This window comes from Microtus pennsylvanicus, chromosome 4 (genome assembly GCF_037038515.1).
Source record: "Microtus pennsylvanicus isolate mMicPen1 chromosome 4, mMicPen1.hap1, whole genome shotgun sequence".
Taxonomy (NCBI): domain Eukaryota; kingdom Metazoa; phylum Chordata; class Mammalia; order Rodentia; family Cricetidae; genus Microtus; species Microtus pennsylvanicus.
The window spans coordinates 130,612,525-130,638,700 of NC_134582.1; the positions used below are offsets into that span (position 1 = coordinate 130,612,525).

The window sequence follows — 26,176 nt, forward strand, 5'->3', positions numbered from 1 at the left end:
GGGAAAAACGATAGTGAAAATACTAGGACATTCAGCTCAGGGAAGTAGTAACACTGCCTCCCAGACAATTCTATACGGAAAGTGGTACACATCACACACAATCAAGTACTTACTTCCTAACATCAGGAAAAACCATTTTATACAGAAAGTAGTGAGTGCACAGCAGTATAGGTGGAATAAATCACATATTCAGTCTACATATTTGGGACTACCAGTTATCAAAAGCTACCTACTAGAAAGATTCTTCCTCCAAAGCAAATTAAAAAAAAAAACAATTTGTATCTATTTTTCTTACCACCAGAAGACTCTAATTTACTAGCTCATTTTGGTATTATTTAAGACACTTTAAGAATGTTCAAGGGTCTAATTTTCTTTTTATTGTTGTTATGTTTTTCCAAGACAGGGTTTCTTGGTGTAGCCCTAGCTGTCCTGGAACTCGCTCTGTAGACCAGGCTGGCCTCAAACTCACAGAGATTTGCCTGCCTTCTGCCTCCCAAGTGCTGGGACTAAAAGTATGCACCATAATTTTTATGAACAAGATTATTTATTATTATTTAGATTATTTAAAGGAAAGAAATACAGTCAAGATATAAAAAGCTTAAGACATAAATAAAACAAAACTAAAATTACCTTGGTCCAGATATATAACAATGTTCAAAAAGTTCAGGAGCAAAGTAATAGCATAACAAAGTAACAAGAAAATGTCCACATCTTTGTTCTAGAAAACTAGGGATATCTAAGCATTTAATGGCATAAAAAGTCCTTCTCATCTAAATATGATGCACACCTGAATCTATGGCATACAGATGTATATTCTTTAGATTTTTAAAATCAAAGTTCTAATGTTCAAAAGAGATTTCATCAAGTAGAAGTTAACTAGAATTATCTTTAAAATGATTAAAAGATAAATGTAATTTTTTGCAAAAATGCATTGTCTTATAGTAATTAAAATAATGCTTGGACTTCCCACAGGGCAGGGAACCCTGATTGCTCTTTGGGCTGACGAGGGAGGGAGACTTAATTGGGGGAGGGGGAGGGAAATGGGAGGCAGTGGCGGGGAGGAGGCAGAAATCTTTAATAAATAATTAACAAATAAATAAATAAAAATAAATAAATAAAATAAAAACACAAAAAAGTAATTAAAATAATGGAAAAAGAAACAGAAAATATTAAAGATTACTAGTTAAACTAAAGATAGTAAAAGAGTTATAAAAACAATATTTTCTCTGAAAAATTTTCAACAGTTTTATTAAAAGTAAAAGGACAAGAAATAACTTCATGAAATAAAAATGTATCTTACAAGAATGTTCCACTTGGCAACTAGACTGTGCAGGACTCCCAGCAATACTAGCCGTTTCCTCAGTTGTCCTTCCTCTTAACCATGAAACCAAGCAGTATGATCCAGAGCTGTCACAAGCACTTTCTAAAATATCACACAAGGTATGACAAAGGAGCTCCTTCTGCTCTTCCTCTAAAAACAACCAAAGTATATGTTATAATGGTTTGTCTGAAAAGAAAATCCAGTCATGAAAAATAGTAAGAATGCCTTGGCTTAATAATAAAAGTCAAGTGTTTTATAAGAATGAGGAAAATCCATATACAACCCAAAGACTGTGTAAACAACGTCCCTAAAGATGAAAATATTATCACTTTGAATACTGGCGTCAGAAGAATACAGAAGAATGCAGAATGTAACATTATGAGAAACAGTATGCTAACCATCTCTGTCGAGCACCTAAGTGTCAGGTGCCCTTTACTGCAGAATCAAGCATAAGGAGGAAGAGCGCTCCTGGAGACCTTCCTTCTCCTCATCTTCTGAATTCTAATGTCTAATCAATTTACAGGAATAAGAGCTAGGTGATAAGACACCATCAGGACACAAAACCCACAATCCATTACGATAGCAGAAGCAAACACTGTTATGCTGAATAAACCAGAAGCCACTACACAATTCCACAGTAAGCTCAGCACTGGTGTTTTGTGGGTCACAAGCAAGGCCATTTCTTCCAGAACCTGGGCAGCCCCTCCCTCTCTCTAGTGGTGCCCCTTCCCAGATCCACTATCATTTCAAACTTCAAAAAGAAGGCTGTATAACAAATCCTGTATCACATTTGATGATAAAACAGGCTTCTGTATTTCCTAATGGAAAGATCTTTACGGTCAGTAACGGTTCCATGCACTTTGCATCACATGGAAACGATTTCCAAATTTGTCAAAGTGACTGTATTTTTAAGGAAGAAATATTTTCTGCAATTAAAAGTCATGTTGATAACTGACTCGGATCTTATACATTTCATATTAACACTAAATATATACAACCAGGACATCTTTAAATCTCAGTTCAAAATCATGAGAAGGTTCCATGGTCATGGGTTAGACTGGAAGCTATTATGCTCTTATATACAATATTGGCACTGTAATAGCCTGCCTCCTAGAAGTGATTATGAGGCTCACAAGAAATAATTCTGTAACTGAGGAAAGAAAGATCTTTGTAAATTGCTAAGTGGAATGAAACCGTTTGTTATCAGGTAGCGTCCTGTATCTGTCTAACTCAAGCTGCAGACACTCTGACAGCTTCATTGCAATATAATTATTCCAGTGTTCCCATTATAATAAAAGATATAGGAGTTAAAAGAGCATGCTGAGCTCCCCATCAGAGCTCAATACGTCCAAAAAAAAAAATAGGAGAGACAACAAACAGACATGGAGCAAGAATGCAACCCTAGCAATAAGTAGTTAAAGCAGAAGACACTTGAGTCTGCAGACAGCTGGCCTACACTGCATGTTCTTCCAGGTAGCCTTGTTAAATAGCAAGACCCCATCAAACAAACACCAGAACATATGGGGATTCTTTATGGGTATATTATCTTCTAAAAGTTAAGAGAAACACCCATTTTAGCAAGAGGTCAAGTGTTTTCCTTACTTATAATATCCTGTCTTCCTTTATTAAAAATCTGAAAATGCATACTTTAAAACAAAGTCACTGTTTATGAAACTTCCTGAAACATTCAAGAAATACTATCCCACCAATTGTTTTCTACTGAAAACAAACTTCTTTTTTATTCAATTACTAATAATAAATGTTGCACAGACCAGGTTTAAAAGAGAAGATGAAGGAGAAACTTGAAAGGCAGCTGTCATACCTGAGCAATCCCGCCAGGACGACTTCTCAGAGGAAAACAGAAGCTTCTTCAAAAGAAATGCCTTTACACAATTAAAGCAATGGTTAGAAATGAATTTAGTCACATCTCATGCAGCTCTTTTACTTTTAGAAATGGAAAAAATTAATAGCACCTTTCTGTTCGGTTTTATTAAAACTTTACATAGTCTTCCCCCATATTCAAAAGTCAGAGTATATAGTAATTTACTTTGAATATTCTAACATATACTTTATCCCAGAGTCACAGATTACCCCCCTCAGATACATATTTTCTAATAAGTAGAGAATTAATTAACATAATAAGTAGGTAACTAGAAATTACAGCATGTTAGTGCTCTGTACAAATAGTGAAGGTTTACAGGAATATGTCTACATTTCTCTTGGATTTCTGGGGTAGGAGACATCTAAATACAGCAAAGATTCTTTACTGTTAGCTCTGATCAGTTATACAAGGAATACCACTACTGGCCATCCTGGGAAATTAGCAAGACCCTGTCTCAAGCTAAAATAGAAAAGCACTGGAGATGAGGTTCAGTACCATGGTGAGATTATGACTTAGATGCCCAGGACTATGGAACAAAAGAAAGAAAGAGTGTGGGGAGAGAAGGGATAATCCAACTATTAAAGTCATCACTTCTTTTTTTTTAAATATTTATTTATTTATTATGTATACAATATTCTGTCTGTATGCCTGAAGGCCAGAAGAGGGCGCCAGACCTCTTTACAGATGGTTGTGAGCCACCATGTGGTTGCTGGGAATTGAACTCAGGACCTTTGGAAGAGCAGGCAATGCTCTTAACCACTGAGCCATCCATCTCCAGCCCTAAAGTCATCACTTCTCACAAGAACTCAGCTTCATGATTTGAGCCATCAAGTTATATATGATTTGATAGAAAAACAAGTTGATCCCTAATGGTTTATTGGCTATGTCATAGAAAGCTATGGGACACAGGACAGTGCTTCCTTAAGGTATAGTGCAGTTGACTTGTTTAAATACAGGTTCTTGGGCTCCATCTGTTGAATATAAATTTGTACAGAGCAAGTCTAAGAAACAGGGGTATTATATGACTCTTCATATGCTATGAAAAAGCAGGATGAAGACCGCTTTTAGTAAGAAAGACCTATGCTTAAGTCTTGATTAACTACCCTATTCATCAAAAGTGCTAGGACAAACTTGGAAAGATTTCAGTAAGGATTATATGAGAAAATGTATGGCACTTGACAAGTCATCAATTCAAAGAATTTTACCCCCCCCCACAGTAAAGTTCTACTGTGCCTACATAGAAATAAAGTAAATCATCATCATACACTATCATCAAGTATATACTATCATCAAAAGCAACAGAAATTAACTACCTTGTGTAATTATCTACAGTACAAACTTCGAAGGTAAAACAAAGACATTTATCGCTCCACTAATACTATTGTGCTGGTATATAATATTTCCTTCATTCTTTCCTCATAACTGGTTTTGTAAGAAGGAATTATAATGCTTATATTAAGATGTGCAATTTCTATGCTTCACAGAAAGTAATACCCATAATCACTACTTCTATAAAGTTCCCAATATTTACCTGTTATTTCCTCATTTAAATTTTATGAAGAAAATTTTTTCCATATGAAGGGTTATTTTTAAAGACTCTACATTATCATGTCTCTAGCTGTAGTCTCAACACTCTCACAGAATCTTAGTTAAACCTGTACTAGATAGCAATATTTGAGAGTGCCAATACAACCCACCCACATATGGCTTGACAATTCTATATCTCAAGATTTTAAAAAAAAAATAAAAAGAATTAGAATCAGGCTCTAGTTTTATTTTAACTGGCCCACCCTCAGCAACCGTCTTTATTCTTTCACTATCTGGTATCACTCTCCCTGTTACCAACCACTCCAGGGGCCATGGAGTGGGGATAGAGGGTTTTTCTTCCCAATTGTACTAATTACCCATGTAAGACAGACAACATCCTTGCTAATAATGTTTACTGAAATTATTTCTTTTCTGAGTTTAAAATAATCCTTTTTCTTAGAGTATTAGTACATTAATATTTTGGTTTCTTATGGTTCAAGGATATATTTGGCATATGGTAAGAGACGATCTATTAGTTCCTCAAATTGTCATATTGGTGGTATTTATGGAATTTTATTTTATTTCATCACCTATTATTATATTCTTTATTAAGAGATAACGTTTTAGTAAATTCTTATTTAATAAATTAATTATCTATTTAATACTATTTCTATGTGTATTTTCTAGAAGTATCATGTTATAAATATTCAAAAAGGTTATTGTTAATATTTTGACTTACTCAGTTCTCTCATTACTCTTAATGACTTAATTTTGATGTTTAAGCTGAAACACTTAACTGTAAGTATTGGCATGTTTCTCAAACTAACCCATTGCCTGAAATGTCTGGAACAAGGCAGTCAAGATTTTCATGTTAAAGTTAACCCTTGTTTATTCTTATACACACTGCATTTTAAATGCTTATAATCTTCTGCTTAACTACATCCACAGACCTTCAATCTTATAGTACTATTACTGACCACAAAGACTATGTCCAAATATAACACACATGAAGGAAATAAGATCTTCAAATTCAGACAAGATCCCTACTGTTACCTGAAATTTGCCTCAACTACTCAGAAAATGGATATAATAATAGCTAGTAGCAGTATATTATATATTATTATACAAATAACATATGCAATCATACAGGATATATAAATGTTATTGTTATACTTAAATTTCAACTCTAGATACTTAATTCCAAAGCAAGATTCAGACACTCAAATTTTTCTTAATAATTTTACAAATGTGAAAAAAGCATTATTCTTTGAAGAAATAAAAACAAGATGGTCTATTAAAATGTACGTTGGAATAATTCAGAAGAGACTACTTTTCATCTTAAAATTTTGATAGCTGTGTATGAAAGTTTCGCCTGCAGTTTTGGGCCTGGGTTGTTGGCAAAAGCGACCACTGTTATAAACCGTTGAGCCATCTCTCCATTCCTGAGATGGCTTTTCTTTTAGAGAAACATTTTTTAATTGCATGATGTTAGCATAGGGAGGATAAATTTGGAGACGAATGTATTATGTAACCAAGAGCTTAGAAAAGTCTCCTTCATGTCCAGTGGGCAATTTGTGTCTTTTCTTATTAAACAAACATTTTCATTTTAAAGTATGAATAGCGATATAAACAGCTCTGAAGTTACACTGATAGTCATATGCGTAACAATAAACCAGAGCTGCTGATTCCAGCAATTCAACAGTTTATAGCACTAGTCAGTTCTGAAATTCAAAAACATTAAGATTTAATATTATTACAAAATGGGCCTCCACCTGTAATTCCTAATCTTCTGAAAGTTAGGGTATACCTCTTATTTTTCCTTAGAACAGTCAAAATGCTACCACTGTAAAGACTCATTCATGCTCTGAATTCACTTTTATCTTGAATAGTTACAACTCCATATCTGGCTGTTCTACGGAGTGCAGACATCAGAAAACAAACGCAAGTGCTAAACTTTTGATCACACCCCTTATCTAAGGAGTTGGTAAAGTAGTCTATGTTACCTGAACAGGTGCAATAACAGCACAGGGGCCACCTTCAAACTGTTCTAATGCAGATCCCTCTGATTCACTAAACACAAACCCTAAAAATGAAAGCAAGTAGCAAGGATTAAAAATAATTCCAACAGCATCTATTAAAGAATTTTTCATGTACTTTGCCTTGAGATCATGTTTTTATAACAGCAAAATATCTACAGTTATTGGAGAGAATGACTCTTCTTTTAAGAGACCAAGAGGACTGGAAAATGGTATGCAACTACTACCTCTCCTCCAAATATTTATAAAATCTTCATCTCCCCTTCCCCATTCCCCCCCCCCCTCTCTCTCTCTCTCACACACACACACACACACACACACACACACACACACACCGGACTACTCTACAAAGGCAAAGTGGACTTGAACGGAAGGGCATTAAATTTACTTCTATTTATTTCTTGGTCCGATGATTCAAATTAACTCATATATGCCAAACACATACTCAGCACTAAGTTACACCTCCAACCCTTAAATCTTACTTTAGATAATTTATTTTGCTTGAAGGAAGACTAGAAATCCAAACATTCTTTTCCAGATAGTATTTTTGTTGTTATCTTTATTTTCACTAAAAATAATTGCATGAGAACACTGTAAGGGAGCAGTGGGCTACTTTGTTTCCATCTTTGGGTCACATTCTGTAATTTAAAATGTAAATGGCATGATAGATACTAAGTGTTCACACACTGGCTCTATCTTATTTTAAATATTCCTAATCAGCACTGACTATTAGCAACTAAAGTTATGCAGAGGGCCCTGGGGCAGAAGTCAGGAGAATCCACTAGAAACTCTGGAAAAAAAAAAAAACAGGGCCTACACTTCCTGATCAACCTACAGGGCTACACTGCCCGGTACCTCCTCTCTCTTCCTATCTCATCCAGCTTACATCCAGATCCCCCCACCCTCTGTTTCTCTCCCCCCTCCCTTCCCTGGTGGCAGAGCGCCTAGTGCTCAGCCTGCTTGGGCGCTGGGTCCTAACCCCAAGCGTAGGGTAAAGGGGAGCTCGGGGGCTTCTTTGTCCCCATAGCCCGCCTGCAGCAAGCAGGGTGGGCCCTTTGTCCGCGAGCGAACCAAGCAGCACGGAGTTTCGATCAGGGCACCTAGTGAGACATCATTGTGGTGAGTGAGTGCTGCGGCACCCGGGAACAGCCCGCCTACACTTCCTGATCAACCTACAGGGCTACACTGCCCGGTACCTCCTCTCTCTTCCTATCCCATCCAGCTTACATCCAGATCCCCCCACCCTCTGTTTCTCCCCCCCCTCCCTTCCCTGGTGGCAGAGCGCCTAGTGCTCAGCCTGCTTGGGCGCTGGGTCCTAACCCCAAGCGTAGGGTAAAGGGGAGCTCGGGGGCTTCTTTGTCCCCATAGCCCGCCTGCAGCAAGCAGGGTGGGCCCTTTGTCTGCGAGCGAACCAAGCAGCACGGAGTTTCGATCAGGGCACCTAGTGAGACATCATTGTGGTGAGTGAGTGCTGTGGCACCCGGGAACAGCCCGCCTACACTTCCTGATCAACCTACAGGGCTACACTGCCCGGTACCTCCTCTCTCTTCCTATCCCATCCAGCTTACATCCAGATCCCCCCACCCTCTGTTTCTCTCCCCCCTCCCTTCCCTGGTGGCAGAGCGCCTAGTGCTCAGCCTGCTTGGGCGCTGGGTCCTAACCCCAAGCGTAGGGTAAAGGGGAGCTCGGGGGCTTCTTTGTCCCCATAGCCCGCCTGCAGCAAGCAGGGTGGGCCCTTTGTCTGCAAGCGAACCAAGCAGCACGGAGTTTCGATCAGGGCACCTAGTGAGACATCATTGTGGTGAGTGAGTGCTGTGGCACCCGGGAACAGCCCGCCTACACTTCCTGATCAACCTACAGGGCTACACTGCCCGGTACCTCCTCTCTCTTCCTATCTCATCCAGCTTACATCCAGATCCCCCCACCCTCTGTTTCTCTCCCCCCTCCCTTCCCTGGTGGCAGAGCGCCTAGTGCTCAGCCTGCTTGGGCGCTGGGTCCTAACCCCAAGCGTAGGGTAAAGGGGAGCTCGGGGGCTTCTTTGTCCCCATAGCCCGCCTGCAGCAAGCAGGGTGGGCCCTTTGTCCGCGAGCGAACCAAGCAGCACGGAGTTTCGATCAGGGCACCTAGTGAGACATCATTGTGGTGAGTGAGTGCTGCGGCACCCGGGAACAGCCCGCCTACACTTCCTGATCAACCTACAGGGCTACACTGCCCGGTACCTCCTCTCTCTTCCTATCCCATCCAGCTTACATCCAGATCCCCCCACCCTCTGTTTCTCTCCCCCCTCCCTTCCCTGGTGGCAGAGCGCCTAGTGCTCAGCCTGCTTGGGCGCTGGGTCCTAACCCCAAGCGTAGGGTAAAGGGGAGCTCGGGGGCTTCTTTGTCCCCATAGCCCGCCTGCAGCAAGCAGGGTGGGCCCTTTGTCTGCGAGCGAACCAAGCAGCACGGAGTTTCGATCAGGGCACCTAGTGAGACATCATTGTGGTGAGTGAGTGCTGTGGCACCCGGGAACAGCCCGCCTACACTTCCTGATCAACCTACAGGGCTACACTGCCCGGTACCTCCTCTCTCTTCCTATCCCATCCAGCTTACATCCAGATCCCCCCACCCTCTGTTTCTCTCCCCCCTCCCTTCCCTGGTGGCAGAGCGCCTAGTGCTCAGCCTGCTTGGGCGCTGGGTCCTAACCCCAAGCGTAGGGTAAAGGGGAGCTCGGGGGCTTCTTTGTCCCCATAGCCCGCCTGCAGCAAGCAGGGTGGGCCCTTTGTCTGCGAGTGAACCAAGCAGCACGGAGTTTCGATCAGGGCACCAAGTGAGACATCATTGTGGTGAGTGAGTGCTGTGGCACCCAGGAACAGCCCGCCTACACTTCCTGATCAACCTACAGGGCTACACTGCCCGGTTCCTCCTCTCTCTTCCTATCCCATCCAGCTTACATCCAGATCCCCCTACCCTCTGTCTCCCTCCATCCCTCCCTTCTTGGGGCAGAGTGCCTCCCTGTTCAGCCTGCCTGGGCGCTGGGACTGAACCCGAAGGTGAGTGCAAAGGGGAAGGTGGTAGCTCCTTTGTCTCCATAACCTGCCTGCAGCAAGCAGGGTGGGCCTTTGTTTGCAAGCTAACCAAGCAGCAAGGAGATCGGAACTGGACTCCAGGAGAAACATCACGGGGGAGTGACATCACTTGGAAGGTACATCAGTTGGCAAGAAGACCTGATCCTGTAAAAGAAGATCCATAGGAGAATATTGGAAGGAAGAGATGGGGAGACGCCAATGCAAGAATTCACCCAACAATCTGAAAAACAACACGAAACCACCAGAAGCCAGCGACCTCACAACAGGAGGACATGAACACCTTAATCATGAAGAAGGAGAAAAAACTGACTTCATGACAGTGATTGACACCCTTAAACAGCATATAAAAAACGCCCTTATAGAAATGGATGAGAAGTATAACAGAAAGTTCGAGGAATTGAGTAAATCAGTGAATGATACCCTAGGAAAGCAAGGAAAAACAATCAAGCAGATAATGGAAACAGTTCATGATTTGAAAAATGAAATGGAGGCAAAGAAGAAAACACAAACAGAGGGCCGGCTGGACATGGAAAATCTAGGTAAACGAATAGAGACTACAGAAACAAGCATAACCAGCAGAATACAAGAGATAGAAGAAAGAATCTCAGAGTCTGAGGATAACATAGAGAAAATAAACGCACTGATCAAAGAAAACAGCAAGTCCAACAAACTCTCATCACAAAACATTCAGGAAATATGGGACACAATAAAAAGACCAAACCTAAGAATTATTGGAGTAGAAGAAGGAGAAGAAGTGCAGCTCAACGGTCCAGAAAATATACTTAACAAAATTATAGAAGAAAACTTTCCCAACCTGAAGAAGGATGTACCTATGAAGGTTCAAGAGGCATACAGAACCCCAAATAGGCTGGATCAAAAAAAAACATCCCCTCGCCATATAATAATCAAAACACAAAATATACAGAATAAAGAAAGAATATTAAGAGCCGCAAAGGAAAAAGGCCAACTTACTTATAAAGGTAAACCTATTAGACTTACACCTGACTTCTCTATGGAAACCATGAAAGCCAGAAGGTCCTGGATAGATGTACTGCAAAAACTAAGAGACCATGGATGCAAGCCCAGACTACTATATCCAGCCAAGCTTTCGTTCACCATAAATGGAGAAAACAAAATTTTCCAGGATAAAAACAAATTTAAGCAATACGTAGCCACAAATCCAGCCTTACAGAAAATAATAGAAGGAAAATCACTAACCAAGGAGTCCAACAGAGACCTCAATAACTCAGACATCTAGAGACCCTTCACCAGCGCAACTCAAAGAAGGGAAACACACAAACCCTACTACTTAAAAAGTGACCGGAGTTAACAACCACTGGTCATTAATATCACTTAATGTCAATGGACTCAACTCACCTATAAAAAGGCACAGGCTAAGAGACTGGATACGAAAACAGGATCCAACATTCTGCTGTCTACAAGAAACACACCTCAACCACAAAGACAGGCACCTACCCAGAGTAAAGGGCTGGGAAAAGGCTTATCAAGCAAATGGACCTAAGAAACAAGCAGGTGTGGCCATACTAATTTCTAACAAAGTTGACTTCAAACTTAAATCAATCAAAAGAGATGGAGAGGGACATTTTATACTCATAACAGGAAAAATTCATCAGGAAGAAATCTCAATCCTGAATATCTATGCCCCTAATATAAAAGCACCCACGTATGTAAAAGAAACATTGCTAAAATTCAAGGCAGCCATCAAACCGCACACACTAATAGTAGGAGACTTCAACACTCCTCTTTCACCAATGGACAGGTCAATCAGACAGAAACCTAACAGAGAAATTAGAGAATTAATGGAGGTAATGAAGCAAATGGACTTAACAGACATCTATAGAACATTCCACCCAAATAGGAAAGAATATACCTTTTTCTCTGCAGCTCATGGTACCTTCTCGAAAATTGACCACATACTTGGTAACAAAGCTAACTTACACAGCTACAAAAAAATATTACTAACCACCTGTGTCTTATCAGACCACCATGGATTAAAGTTAGAATTCAACAACAATGCTACCCCCAGAAAGCCTACAAACTCATGGAAACTGAACAGTCAACTACTGAACCATACCTGGATTAAGGAGGAAATAAAGAAAGAAATTAAAGTCTTCCTTGAATTCAATGAAAATAAAGAAACAACATACTCGAACTTATGGGACACTATGAAAGCAGTCCTGAGAGGAAAGTTCATAGCACTAAGTGCCCACTTAAAGAAAACAGAGAAAGCACATATTGGAGACTTAACAGCCCACCTGAAAGCTCTAGAAAAAAAAGAAGCAGACTCACCTAGGAGGAGTAGAAGACTGGAAATAATCAAACTGAGGGCTGAAATCAACAAAATAGAAACACAAAAAACAATCCAAAGAATCAATGAATCAAGAAGCTGGTTCCTGGAAAAAATCAACAAGATTGACAAACCCCTATCCAAACTAATCAAACGGCAGAGAGAAAATTTGCAAATTAATAAGATCAGAAATGAAAGGGGGGTCATAACCACAAACACAGAGGAAATTCAGAGAGTCATTAGATCTTACTACAAAAGCTTGTATGCCACTAAACTGGAAAATGTAAAAGAAATGGACACTTTCTTAGATAAATACGATTTACCAAAATTAAATCAGGACCAGGTGAACAAGCTAAACAGACCTGTCAGTCGCGAAGAACTAGAAGCTGTTATCAAAAACCTCCCTACCAAAAAAAGCCCAGGGCCAGATGGTTTCAATGCGGAATTCTACCAGAACTTCCAAGAAGACCTAATACCTATACTCCTCAATGTATTCCACAATATAGAAACAGAAGGGTCATTACCAAATTCCTTTTATGAAGCTACAGTTACTCTGATACCAAAACCACACAAAGACTCAACCAGGAAAGAGAATTACAGGCCGATCTCACTCATGAATATCGACGCAAAAATCCTCAACAAAATACTGGCAAACCGAATCCAAGAACACATCCGAAAAATTATCCATTATGATCAAGTAGGCTTCATTCCTGAGATGCAGGGCTGGTTCAACATACGAAAATCTATCAATGTAATCCATCATATAAATAAACTGAAAGAAAAAAACCATATGATCATTTCATTAGATGCTGAAAAAGCATTTGACAAAATTCAACATCCATTTATGTTAAAAGTCTTGGAGAGATTAGGGATACAAGGGTCATACCTAAATATAATAAAAGCTATATACAGCAAGCCGACAGCTAACATCAAATTAAATGGAGAGAAACTCAAAGCCATCCCGCTTAACTCAGGAACACGACAAGGCTGCCCACTTTCGCCATACCTCTTCAATATAGTGCTGGAAGTTCTGGCAATAGCAATAAGACAGCATAATGGAATCAAGGGGATTCGAATTGGAAATGAAGAAGTTAAACTTTCGTTATTCGCAGATGATATGATAGTGTACATAAGCGACCCCCAAAATTCCACCAAAGAACTTTTACAGCTGATAAACAGCTTTAGTAATGTGGCAGGATACAAGATCAACTCCAAAAAATCAGTCGCCCTCCTATACTCAAAGGATATGGAAGCAGAGAGGGAAATCAGAGAAGCTTCTCCATTCACGATAGCCACAAACAGCATAAAATATCTTGGGGTAAATCTAACCAAGGAAGTGAAAGATCTATTTGACAAGAACTTTAAGGCATTGAAGAAAGAAATTGAAGAGGATACCAAAAAATGGATGGACATCCCTTGCTCTTGGATTGGGAGGATCAACATAGTAAAAATGGCAATTCTACCAAAGGCAATTTATAGATTCAATGCAATCCCCATCAAGATCCCATCAAATTCTTCACAGATCTGGAGAGGACAATAATCAACTTTATATGGAAAAACAAAAAACCCAGGATAGCCAAAACAATCCTATACAATAAAGGATCTTCTGGAGGCATTACCATCCCTGACTTCAAACTCTATTACAGAGCTACAGTAATGAAAACAGGGTGGTACTGGCATAAAAACAGAGAAGTCGACCAATGGAATCGTATAGAAGACCCGGACTTTATCCCACAAACCTATGAACACCTCATTTTCGATAAAGGAGCTAAAAGTTTACATTGGAAGAAAGAAAGCATCTTCAACAAATGGTGCTGGCACAACTGGATGTCAACCTGTAGAAGAATGAAAATAGACCCATATCTATCACCGTGCACAAAACTCAAGTCCAAATGGATTAAAGACCTCATTATCAGCCCGAAAACACTGAATCTGATAGAAGAGAAAGTGGGCAATACCCTACAACAGATGGGCACAGGTGATCGCTTCTTAGGTATAACCCCAGAAGCACAGACATTAAGGGCAACATTGAATAAATGGGACCTACTAAAACTGAGAAGCTTCTGTAAAGCAAAGGACACTGTCACTAAGACACAAAGGCAACCTACTGACTGGGAGAAGATCTTCACCAACCCCACAACAGACAAAGGTCTGATCTCCAAAATATATAGAGAACTCAAGAAACTAGACTTTAAAAGGCTAATTAACCCAATTAAAAAATGGGGCGCTGAACTGAACAGAGAATTCTCAACAGAAGAAGTTCAAATGGCCAAAAGACACTTAAGGTCATGCTCAACCTCCTTAGCGATCAGGGAAATGCAAATCAAAACAACTTTGAGATATCATCTTACACCTGTAAGATTGGCTAAAGTCAAAAACACCAAGGATAGCCTTTGCTGGAGAGGCTGTGGAGGAAGGGGTACCCTCATCCATTGCTGGTGGGAATGCAATCTTGTGCAACCACTGTGGAAGTCAGTGTTTCGGTTTCTCCGGAAATTCGGGATCAACCTACCCCTGGACCCAGCAATACCACTCTTGGGAATTTACCCAAGAGATGCTCTATCACATGTCAAAAGCATTTGTTCAACTATGTTCATAGCAGTATTATTTGTAATAGCCAGAACCTGGAAACAACCTAGATGCCCTTCAATGGAAGAATGGATGAAGAAAGTATGGAATATATACACACTAGAGTACTACGCTGCGGTAAAAAACAATGACTTCTCGAATTTTGCATGCAAATGGATGGAAATAGAAAACACTATCCTGAGTGAGGTATCCCAGGCCCAAAAAGACGAACATGGGATGTACTCACTCATAATTGGTTTCTAGCCATAAATAGGGTTCACGGAGTCTACAATAGGCGAATCTAAAGAAGCTAAGTAAGAAGGTGAACCCAAGGAAAAACATATAGTTATCCTCTTGGATAAGGGAAGTAGACAAAATTGCCGGGGGGGAAAGTGGGATCTTGGGGGTGGGGTGGGATGGGGGTTAGGGGAGATGGGGAGAGAAAAGGTAGAAGGGTAGGAGGGTGGACTTGGGGAAACAGGAGGATCGGGATAAAGGAAGGTTGGATAGGGGAGCACGGAACCACAATTCTTAGTTAAGGGACCCAATTTAGGGTGGGCAGGAGACTTGACCCTAGAGGGGCTCCCAGGTGCCCAAGCTGAGGTCCCCAGTTAGTTCCCTGGGCAGCTGAGGATAGGGAACCTGAAATGACCCTACCCTAGAGCAATACTGACGAATATATTGCATATCATCCTAGAACTTGCATCTGGCAATGGATGGAGATAGAGACAGAGACCCACACTGGAGCACTAGACTGAGCTCCCAAGGTCCCAATGAGGAGCAGAAGGAGTGAGAACATGAGCAAAGATGTCGGGACCACGAGGAGTGCACCCACCCACTGAGACAGTGGAGATGATCTACTGGGAGCTCACCAAGGCCAGCTGGACTGTTACCAGAAAAAGCATGGGATAAAACTGGACTCTCGGAACATGGCGAACAATGAGGGCTGATGAGACGCCAAGGACAATGGCATGCGGTTTTGATCCTACGCAATGTGCTGGCTTGGTGGGAGCCTAGCCAGTCTGGATGTTCACCTTCCTAGATATGGATGGAGGGGGGAGGACCTAGGACGTACCACAGGGCAGGGAACCCTGACAGCTCTTTGGACTGGAAAGGGAGGGGGAGAGGAGTGGGGGGAAGGGGAGAGGGGTGGGAGGAGGGGGAGAAGAGTGGGAGGAGGGGGAGAAGAGTGGGAGGAGGGGGAGGGAAATGGGAGGCTGGTGGGAGGAGGTGGAAATTTGTTTTTTTTTCTTTTCTTTATCCTACTTTTATCAATAAAAAAAATCAAAAAATAAAAAAAAAAAAAAAAAAAAAAAAAAAAAAAAAAACAGAACAACCATTTCGTCTTGAGCCTTGGTGGTCTTGCAAACACACTGTTTAGATCTCATAAACACCAGATCTTGCAATTCAGATTATATGCAAGACTGCTACAATCACTCACCTAAAGGGGCTGATAATCTAGTTGAAGAGGCATGCAATAGGTAGTAAAAAAAAAAAAAAGACTATGTTAATGTAACAGAGGAATGAAGGACACTGCAGGTGTCCTGGGTGCAGAAGGGAATGTCTTACTCTGCCTGAGTCAAATTTTAACAGACGAACTGGAGGCCAATTGTGGCAGGGGTTTGCCTTGGAGCAAGGATAAGTAAATGATATTCAGGCAAAGCAAATATCACTATTAAATGGAAAAGGGCTGCAAGGGCAGAAAAGGTTGATAGATCAAAGGGAAATTTAATGCAGCTGAGGGGCAGGTTAGGGACAGAAGAAGTGGCAAACAGGCAGAAGGGGAGAGACAGGGGCGCTACAGAGAGCTGCACAAGCCTGGGGAAGCTCTGCCCTTGCAGGACTAGACAGCTTTCTCCATTGTTAAAGGGTGGAAAGAGAAAACTTCTTTCAAGAAGCCCAGTAGAGATGGAACTGACTCAATAAAAGCTACTTTTTTTTATGGAGAGAGAGTTATTTTTAGGAAGCATCTCAAATGAAATTGAAGTTTGATTACTATATGTAAATGGAGCATGCTTGATACAGAGAATGGATACAGTTACAGAGAAATGAGAGTTGCCTCTGAAGTTTCTACAGAAAAAGAAGAAAAAAAGCTGAGGATCAGGAGCTTCCTCACCAACCTCTCCTTTGGCCTCTTGTCCAAACAGAATTTTATGTGTATTTCACATAGTTTTAAAAGAATAAATCAAGCGGTTCCACCAAGAAATCCACCGGATCTCGTTCTTGCCCTCTCAGCCCCATCCCAGGCAGCCATAAGCAGCAGCCTGCCTTTCTCGGCTCAGTCTCCTCAGCCATTTCTGCGCTTACTCTCAGCCACATTCACTGGTGACTCCTCCAGGATACTCTTAAAGACTCATCTGACTTTCTGTTAGATAAGCATAAACTCTGAAGAAGCTTGGGCTCTTGCATTTTGGCCCCTCTTGTTGCACATTTTAACCTGTTTATTCTCAGTTACCACAACGCCTCTTAAATGATGATCCCCAAGGATTGGGACTATGCAGTGTCCTTACTATACGTTCTCTCTGGTAATATGGAGAATTTTATCTACCCCAACAATTTCATCTACTCTTTAAATTTCCATTACTGATTATAGCCACATAGCCCCACATATAAACCAAACATACAAAATCTAAAGTCCTTATGTGGTCCTGCACAGTGAACTCCAGCCTCACTATGGAGATTCCTCCATGTCTTCAAACATTCCTGCCTCTACCAAACCCCATGCCTTTGTACATAATGCTTGTTCTGTCTGAAACAGCCCTTTCTGAAAAAAATGACTTATTTTTTAGGCTTCTTCCTTTTAGCTCAAGGCTCCAAAACCTATCTTGGATGTGTCCATTTCTGTCCCATATGTAGTCCGCCTCAGTTCAAACTGTTATCCACCTCACTCAGCATACTGATGAAAGTTTCCAAACACACCTCCCAGCTCTTCATCCACTGAACCCCTCCTATTCATCGGGATTGCCTGGAGAGTATGTCAGAAATGGAAACAAGGTTTGGACACAGTCTGCTTAAAAGTCTTTCTACGGCCTCTCACTGCAAGTAGAATAAAACCTTAACTCCCTTTTCTGGTCTAAAGATATGGGAGGATTGACCAATTCAATGGACCTCCATTTTACTTTTACTTTGCTTTAGCTACAAAGTCCTTATTATAACTGCTTGCTCTTTTCTCCAGATGAAATACTTCCTTCTATTCTGCTCTTCATAGTTTTCAGGATTTAATTTAGATGTTAACTCCTTACAGACTTCCTGGCAAATATGTCTAAGTATTCCCATCCCTGAGCAGAACCAGCATTTATCATAATCTACATTTATGTTAATTTGTTATATAGGTATCATATCTTTAATCGATGGCTGTTTTTCGCCATGTGCTATATAATCACTGCTTCTTAATGCTTGTTGAATTTCTGAGAGGGAAGACAATTAAGGGGTGTTTGTAAAGATGTAAAACAGTTTAGTTTCAAACATGTAAAGCAGTCATTACTACCATCTAGAAGTGGGAGATACTGGACCTCAGAGCAAGATTTGGGACTATAGATAGCAAGTGCAGTCATCTGAAACAGGTCAGTTACAGCGAAGGCCAACATGCACTACACAGATAACACAGCGGAGAACATTAGAAAAATGGGGAGAGGCTGTGTCAGCAATGCGGGATAACATCTTAGAAAAACAGGCCAGACAGAAATATAGTAGCTGAGGTTCTAGAAAAGAACAATTAGATGCAAGAGTAGTCAGCCATGACAAACACTAGATCAAGCATGCCGCTGGAGCGCTACACAAGAAAACTCGGAGTTAGCAAGGGCACAGGACTTTAAATGACAGGAGAAACAGCAAAAGCAAACTATTTGTTGCACAAGTTTCACAGAAAGTAAAATGGCAGTAGCATGAAGAATTATTTTGACACTTGATATTAGCCAGAAGAATGAAGGGCATGAACTAAAAAATGGCATATGGTTTTAATCCCAGCACTCGGCAGGCAGAGGCAGGTGAACTCTGAGTTTGAGCTCAGAGTCTGCTTAGTGAGTTCCAGACAGCCAGGGCTACATAGTGAGACCCTGTGTCAAAAAAAAAAAAAAAAGACCAACAAAAATAGGGGTTGATTCAATGACTGATATGAAAAAGAGAAATTCAAGGATCTATTGGTCTTAGAAAAGAGCTGAGAAAGTGTGTCACAGCAACAGTGACTACCAAGCAGACAGAGCTTCTCAAATGTGCATCCCACCCCACACACTTTTTCTATAGTACTAGAGACCGGTACAAGTTAAAATAGTGTTTGCAATCTGCCAAGACATAACCTGCCACAGTTCTGCTAATGTCATATGCTTTCATGTTGAGTTCCTTAATTTAAGAGTATAACAGGATCCTGGGCTCAGAAAACATGAAAGCTGCCGACCTAAGAGGTAGAAAGCTTAGAATATTTATAAAAAAAAAAGTGGAGGGAGTAGCCACTGACTGGAGTCAAGGGAATGAAAAAAGGTGAGAACTGTGGAACTCTCTGATCAACACTGAAGGGTGATGTGGGAGTGTCATATATCAATCTGTTGATTTCATTGGCTAAGCAATAAAGGAACTGCCTCGGCCCATTTCATTGGTTAGAAGATAGGTGGGAGGAGTAGACAGAACAGAATGCCGGGAGGAAGAGGAAGTGAGGGCAGACTCGACAGCTCTCCTCTCCGGAGCAGACGCCTTCAGAGAGACGCCATGCTACCTGCTCCAGGGAAGACGCACGCTATGAAGCTCCGACCCAGGATGGACTTAGGCTTAGAATCTTCCCGGTAAGCGCACCTAGGGGCGCTACACAGATGATTAGAAATGGGCCAGAGCAGTGTTTAAATGAATATAGTGTCTGTGTAATTATTTTGGGGCATAAGCTAGCCGAGCCGGCGGCTGGGGTGTTGGGGGACGCAGCCCCGCCGCCGCCCCATATTACTACAGAAGGGCACTAGGATAGCAGACAAGCATGAAGAGCAGAGGCAGTAAGGACTCACCTAAGATATAATGACTGTCTGTGTTGATGCCAGGTTTATCCAGCACACACAACACACTGGAGATCCTGATAACAATAACTGAAGATCTGGAAGTAGTTAAGATGGATGGGAAAAACTGAATAAGGAAAGTGGCAACTAAGAATGCTGGTTATCACATTACGACCACCAAATTTGAGGTTCAAACTAAGCCAAGAGTCTGGGCCAAGAGCTGGTGGCCATCCCATCCAGATCCACCAGCCGCCATACTTTCTCTTCTGCTAAGCAGGGTCAGGCCTTGTCAGTCTTGGTAAAGACCTTTGAGTTTGTCCAAGGAGAATAAGGAAAGGGCTCTGGTACTGTGTGGAAGTGCAGAGAAGCGATGAGGTTCTACCAATCTTTCAGTTCATGTAATAAATAATTAGGATTGAATTCTAGCCACAATATTCAAAAGGAAGTAAAGGAAGTAAAAACATTATTAAAAATCCTATCAATATAATACAGTTAGCAAAATTCATGGGTGGTGCTTATAATTACAATCACACCACAGTGAGATGTTTTTTACTTCTCTCCTTGAATATGAGTTTGCTAATATACAGCTACTCTTATTGTTAAGTGTTTTCATTCTAATTATTTCCTAGATTTAAAACAATTTTGCTCATCAAAAAAGATAATTTTTGTGATTAAACCTAAGATTACTTACTCATCTAATAACTGATTTGATATATATAGTTTTTTAAAATATTTCACAGTGAAGACATACTCAGTTTCATGATATATAGCACCTAATGTAAATTTGAGTCATGAACCTTGCAAATTTCCAGGCTTTTATTCTCAAATCTGTACACACATGCATCCCTCCAACCACCTGGACAAGCAAGGTCTCTAAAGTCTTAGTAACCAGTGCAAAACCAAGGGTGCAGACTTTGTTAGATTACTATAGGTCAGACAGTCCAGGCTAAGCCAAATATCTGAATGGAGCCTATTTTTCTTAGCTAGTGATATTAGAATAAAGACTTTATCCTCTGCTATCTTGTAGGGTTGCAGTAACAGTTAAATAAGGTTTTAAAATAAACCTGTGCAACATGACACTATAGTACAAATCTTTGAATTAATGAATTACATTATATACTTAAAGTACTAAGCAATTAACCTTCTCATGTGTTTGCAATTATGATTTTCTAATTGCCTCTTAGGTGAATTATAATTTAGTTATGCTACAGAAAGGAAAACCTAAGCTCAAACTTTGACACAAATGATCTGGCAATGAATTATTTATTTTTGTGTATTTTGTGCATGAGTGTGTGTGTGTGTGTGTGTAGCTATGTGTGTAGCTGCAGAAGTTGACTCTCTCCTTCAAGCATATAGGATGAGACTCAGGTAGTCAGGCTTGGTGGCAGGTACCTTTCCTTGCTGAGCTATCTTGTTGGCACATTTTATATTATTAAACATTTCCTTACTTTTCATAAGTTAAAATCTTATTTTCCATATTATTTAATAAAGACTCCCTTATTCCTCAAAATCCCCAAAATCGAATTTTAGTCAAATACAGTCCTGCCCCATCTCAACAAGACAAAATCCACATTAAGCTGCTGTAGATAGTCATGTATTTTTCCAACACACCTTCAGGTGGAACAATAACGCAAAGTAAAGTTTGGAGAAAGGGACAAACAGAGAGGTTCCTAAGCTCCTGAGATCTAAACTGAGGTCAGGAAAAACACAGCCCCAAGTGTTTCATATGCGCTGTTCTGGAAAGCTGTGCCTACATTACCCATGAGGAACACTGAGAACCAGAAAATGAGTCTGCCAAAAACTGTGTTACAAAATCAACACTGAAAATTGAACTCCTAGTTCGTCAAATGTTCCCATGATCAATACTACTTCTGTCAGACAGAGAGGATGCCAATCTGGGTTCTGCTGGGACACGGTCGATCTACTGTCTCCAGTGTTACTATCCTGATCCACACCTCCTCTCCTCTCGGACTACAGGGACCATCTGATCTTAATCACTGTCTGCCCTCAACCACAGCTGTCAAATCAACCTAAAAACAACCTGTCTCCTTGCTCCAAAACTTCCAGGGACTCCTCTGTTTCGTTCAGAATGAGGGCCAAAGTCCTTATAATGACTAGAAAGCCTTATACGATTATATTACTTTTAGAGCATTTATTCCCCTCCCTTTCGCACTGCCCCCTCAAGCAACACTAATCTCCTTCCTGTTTCCCAATTAACAGTCTGAGAACACGTGGCACTAAGACTTTAACAGGGGTGGTGCCCTCTGTCTGGAACGCTTTCTTCAGATGCCTGCACAACTGGCTCCCAAAGACTCCAAGTGCTTCCAGGACTCTCTGTCCCTTCACCTAATACCACTGCAGGCACTTGATCCTTGCTCTACTGGCCCAGGCTTCAGCAGCAAGGCTAGGGACACAAGTGTGGTTTAGAGGAAGAAAAGCAAGAAAGAGATGCTAAGGAACAAAGGTGAAAAAGCGTTTTTAAAAGGTAGGCAAATGAACAGGAGAAGGCCGAAACAAAACAAATTTTCAAACTAAAACCAGTCAGGACCAGGAAGATAAGGCAAGTCTTTTATCCCAGCACCCTGGAGGTTAAGGCAGGTGGATCTCAGTGTGTTCTGTTCAAGGCCAGACAAAGCTACCTGGTGAGACCTTATTTCAAAAACAAAGACTAAATTCAAACCTTTTAGTAAACAAATTTGGAGAGATGGCACGGTGTCTAAAAGCACCAAGTGATTGTGAAAAGACCTGGGTTCAATTCCCAGCATCCATATGCGGGTTCACACCATCTCTAACTTCAATTCCAGGGAATCCAATGCCCTCTTCTGGCCTCTGTGGGCACAAGGCATGCATGGAAGCAAAACATCCACACACATACATTTTTAAATAAAAAATAAAATCAAAGCCAGGCAGTGGTGGTGCATGCCTTTAACTCCAGGGAGTTCAGGGCCAGGATGGTCTACAAGAACTAGTTAGGGCAGGTAGGGCTGTTACACAAAGAAACCCTGTCTCAAAAAACCAAAAAATAAAATTATATATATATATATATATATATATATATATATATATATATATCTCAAAAATAACCCAAGACGTATACTTCTTTAAGTGAAAGAGGTTTCCAAAAGAATAAATAAACCTGTCAAAATAACGAAAATGAAGAGCTATGTGCTACTCTGTTGGCTCATTTTAACAAGCAACACAAAATAACTTGACTAAGGTAACTTCCTAAATGGAATATCTCTAGATGTAACTTTGTTTTACACTATTTACTCCTGCATCTTATTTTGAGAAGACTGAGGTTGCAGCTATCAATTCGATGCAGTTATCGACCACAAAAATGAATCCGCCTTACTAATGCAGCAAGTCAGTGCCCTGTGCCTCCTCCCATAATTCCAAATGACTATCACAGCAACATCTGACAATGGCCTCTGAGAGTAGGTAATTCTGAGTGAGCACCATTAGACTGGCAGAGGAAGTGCTGTGATCCACAGTCCTTTTAAATTGCAACAAACAATACCAGACGCTGTCTCAAAACCAGAGATACTTGAGGCCACGGAAACAATTTGTAGCGAGCAATACCGTGTTTCCATCCCAGCGCCACACCTAACCACACAATTACAACATAAAACTGCTTTCTGGCATCAGTCACTTAGATCATTACCTCACCTCACCCCACTCCACCACCACCACCCCCCAAAAAATCCAAACACTGATAACATAAAACTCACTTGAAGACTGGAGATATAAAGATCCTGACAGGTGGCACTTTTTAGGCAACTCACATTGCAGCCCACCAGGCCCCCACTCTGCCCCAGCAGCAAGTGAGCCCAGAGGAGGAGAGGCTCTTGGGCTCTTTGGTAAACACTCTCCTATCCAAGTTCTCCCCATTAAAATCCACTTAGAGCAGTGGTTTTAAACCTGTGAGTCTCCGCCACCCGGAGGGTTGCACATCAGATACCCTAACAGTAGTAACAAAATTGCACTTATGGAACAGCAACGAAATAATTTTATGGTTAGGGATTAGCACATCATGAAGAAGTATACTAAAGGGTGGCGCGCATTAGGAAGGTTGAGAACCACTATTTGGAGCATGGGTACTAGTACGGAGCTCGGGGTATCCGACAGACAAGAGCTGAGGCAAGGGAGCCTAACGCGATTGAGAACCACTGATTGGAGCCTGGGTACTAGTACGGAGCTCGGGGTATCCGACAGACAGCAGCTGAGCCTAACGCGGGGCACCTGAGGTGCAGGAGCGGGGTTAACTGTAACCAAGTCCAGGTACTAGAACTGAGTGCGAAGTCCCAATGCGGGCAGAGCAGGGGTACAGGGATCAAGCTCTGACACAGGGAAAGGGTGCGGGAAGCCGAGGGGCCGAGGCTGGGCTACTGGGGCCAGTCCGGCACAAGGAAAGGGTGCAGACACTAGAGAGACAGAAGCTGGGGTGCCAAGCCCGAGTTCAGGGAAAGAGTGAGGGTAGCAGAAGGGCTGGGAGCTAAGATACTGAGACCAAGCGGGGCTACTGGGACAGAACGCGGGTGTCCAAAAGCGGGGGGACCGAGACCAAGCCCGGGACTGGTAGAGTAGGGCACTGGAGCCAAGCGCCAGGTACCCGAGATGGGGGAGCGGGGACACTGGAAGCGAGCGGGCGGGGCGTCCTGGCGGAGCGGCTGGAACGGCGAGCCCGGTCCCGGTACCTTGCGTCCAGCGGCAGAAGATGGTGTCCGACAGCCCGGGGCTGCTCTTGGTGCCCCACACCAGCTCCAGTAGCTCTTTGGTCACTTCGGACATGATGGGGACTGGGCAAGAGGATCTTTGCTTCCCGGACTCCGACCCCGGAACATAGGGAAGGGGAGACTAGAGAAAGGGACGGCGGAAGAGCAGCGGCCGGGCGCGACCGGGAGGCCGGGCGAGGTGAGGGCAACACGCCGCCCGCAGTGACCGCGCCTGTCAAGCCGGCCGAAGCCGCAGCCTGGACTTTTCCGGGCCGGAAGTGGTCGGACTTCCGACTTCCTTTAGCCCCGCCCCCCGCGGAGCACCGGGGAATGTCGTCCCCGAAAGCAGAAGTGGGTATAGCCTCTGAAGAACTGGGAGTTTCTGGCCACCTTTGGGAACTTTAGGATTGGCGGTGGTTGGGTTCTTGGCTTTTGCCCTGCCGTGCCAGGGGGCTGAGAGAGCCCCTCCTCTCCTGGGCTCTGCCCTACTTTTTGTAGCAGGCTTTGGGACTCTTGCTCTACCACCCGGTCCTTAAAATCTAGAATAATACCCGAAACTAGAATTATGATAGCTATGCCCTTGAGTTGGGAGCTGCCTTTCACTGTCCCTTGATAAACCATGTAAAATTCAATCAACTCATTACGTGGTTATACTTGTAAATGCACTTGTGCATTAAAAATAACTACAGGTGTAACTCACATTACAGAGCTAGCAGGAGTTCGTACAAAGCACAGATTTCTGTTATGTGCAGATCGCGGGGGTTCCCCCAAAACCAACAAGGAGACCAAGTCCCGTATGTAAAAGCAAAGTGCCTTTATTCTTATTTAAGTTCAAACTCGGACTCTTCATGTGTCCAACTCACACTTCGAGTTTAGTTTGGGCAGGGTTTTTATAATAGCAGAGGTTGGGCTGAGGAATTTCTAAGGTTCAGAGCACCTAATTGGCTTATATTTGTCTAGCAGTGTCCTGGGTGTAAAGGTTTTTCGGCCCTTTCCGCGGACCATATCAGACCAAATCAAACCAAATTAGAAAAGGCCCAGGTTTAATGGAAGCCAGAGCTCCCAGGTAGCCCTCCTGGACAACAGAGAGGGGAAACGAGAACCAGGAAGATCATGGAGAGGGAAAAGTAAGACAAGAAGACCAAGTGTTTGTTCTCTTGGGGGTAGGAGGCAGTTTAAATAGCCTCTGGGAGTGGTCTTGACCCTCACTGGAGAGGGGTCACCATTTGCTGGGCTTTCTCGAAAGGAGTCTGGACTGAGGTAACTCCCAGGGGAAAAGCCTCGAAATGAAACTTTTCACCCAGACATTCCAAAATGGATGCCAGGGGCTGGGGTGCTACCCCACCCAAACACTGGGTAAAAGGGGATGGGTGTGTGCTGGGCTTTGGAGTGTTAGGTATTTTCCCTTAGACTGGTTGGTTCCTGGGAAGTGCCTGGGTTGTCCGTGGAACCAGGTATTGCCTTAGGGTAAACTTAAACTCAGGGGGCCTCTATCAAGCTCTTCTTGGCTGGGCCCTATAATTCCATCTTCCAAGTTTTGAGACACATATGTTGGCAGCCCTTGAGATTAAAGACCAGGGTTTTATTAAAGAATTAGAATGTCATTAAATTTAGTATGAGTTTTTTGTGACATTTAAAAAAGAGAATTTTCATTGGTTGGCTTTGATGTTTAAATGGGAAAGGTGAATTGTGAATTTTATGTTTGTGGTGGTTCGAGTCTTTTCTGTTTATTTGTTTCAGTGATGAAGTATTTCATAGTTATTTGGAGGTCGGATTCTG

The 26,176-nt window shown here is 42.0% G+C and overlaps 1 protein-coding gene across 5 annotated transcripts in view; it reads right to left on the bottom strand.

Annotated features, from left to right (window-relative positions):
* Positions 1-24,694, bottom strand: part of Mindy3 (MINDY lysine 48 deubiquitinase 3) — an 82,805-nt gene extending 58,111 nt beyond the window's left edge. For 3 of the 5 annotated variants that reach the window (XM_075970505.1, XM_075970504.1, XM_075970503.1), the window contains exons 1-4: positions 24,380-24,677; positions 6,734-6,813; positions 3,144-3,204; positions 1,301-1,471 (exon numbers count right to left, since the gene is read on the bottom strand). Coding sequence is in view for 3 of the 5 variants with exons in the window: in XM_075970504.1 (XP_075826619.1) it covers positions 1,301-1,471; positions 3,144-3,204; positions 6,734-6,813; positions 24,380-24,473 (406 nt within the window). In the remaining 2 variants the exon portion in view is untranslated. Of the gene's footprint in view, positions 1-1,300; positions 1,472-3,143; positions 3,205-6,733; positions 6,814-24,379 lie in introns of those variants that run through there. The other 2 variants (XM_075970507.1, XM_075970506.1) reach the window with 2 other exon arrangements.
* Between the last annotated feature and the right edge of the window lie 1,482 nt (positions 24,695-26,176).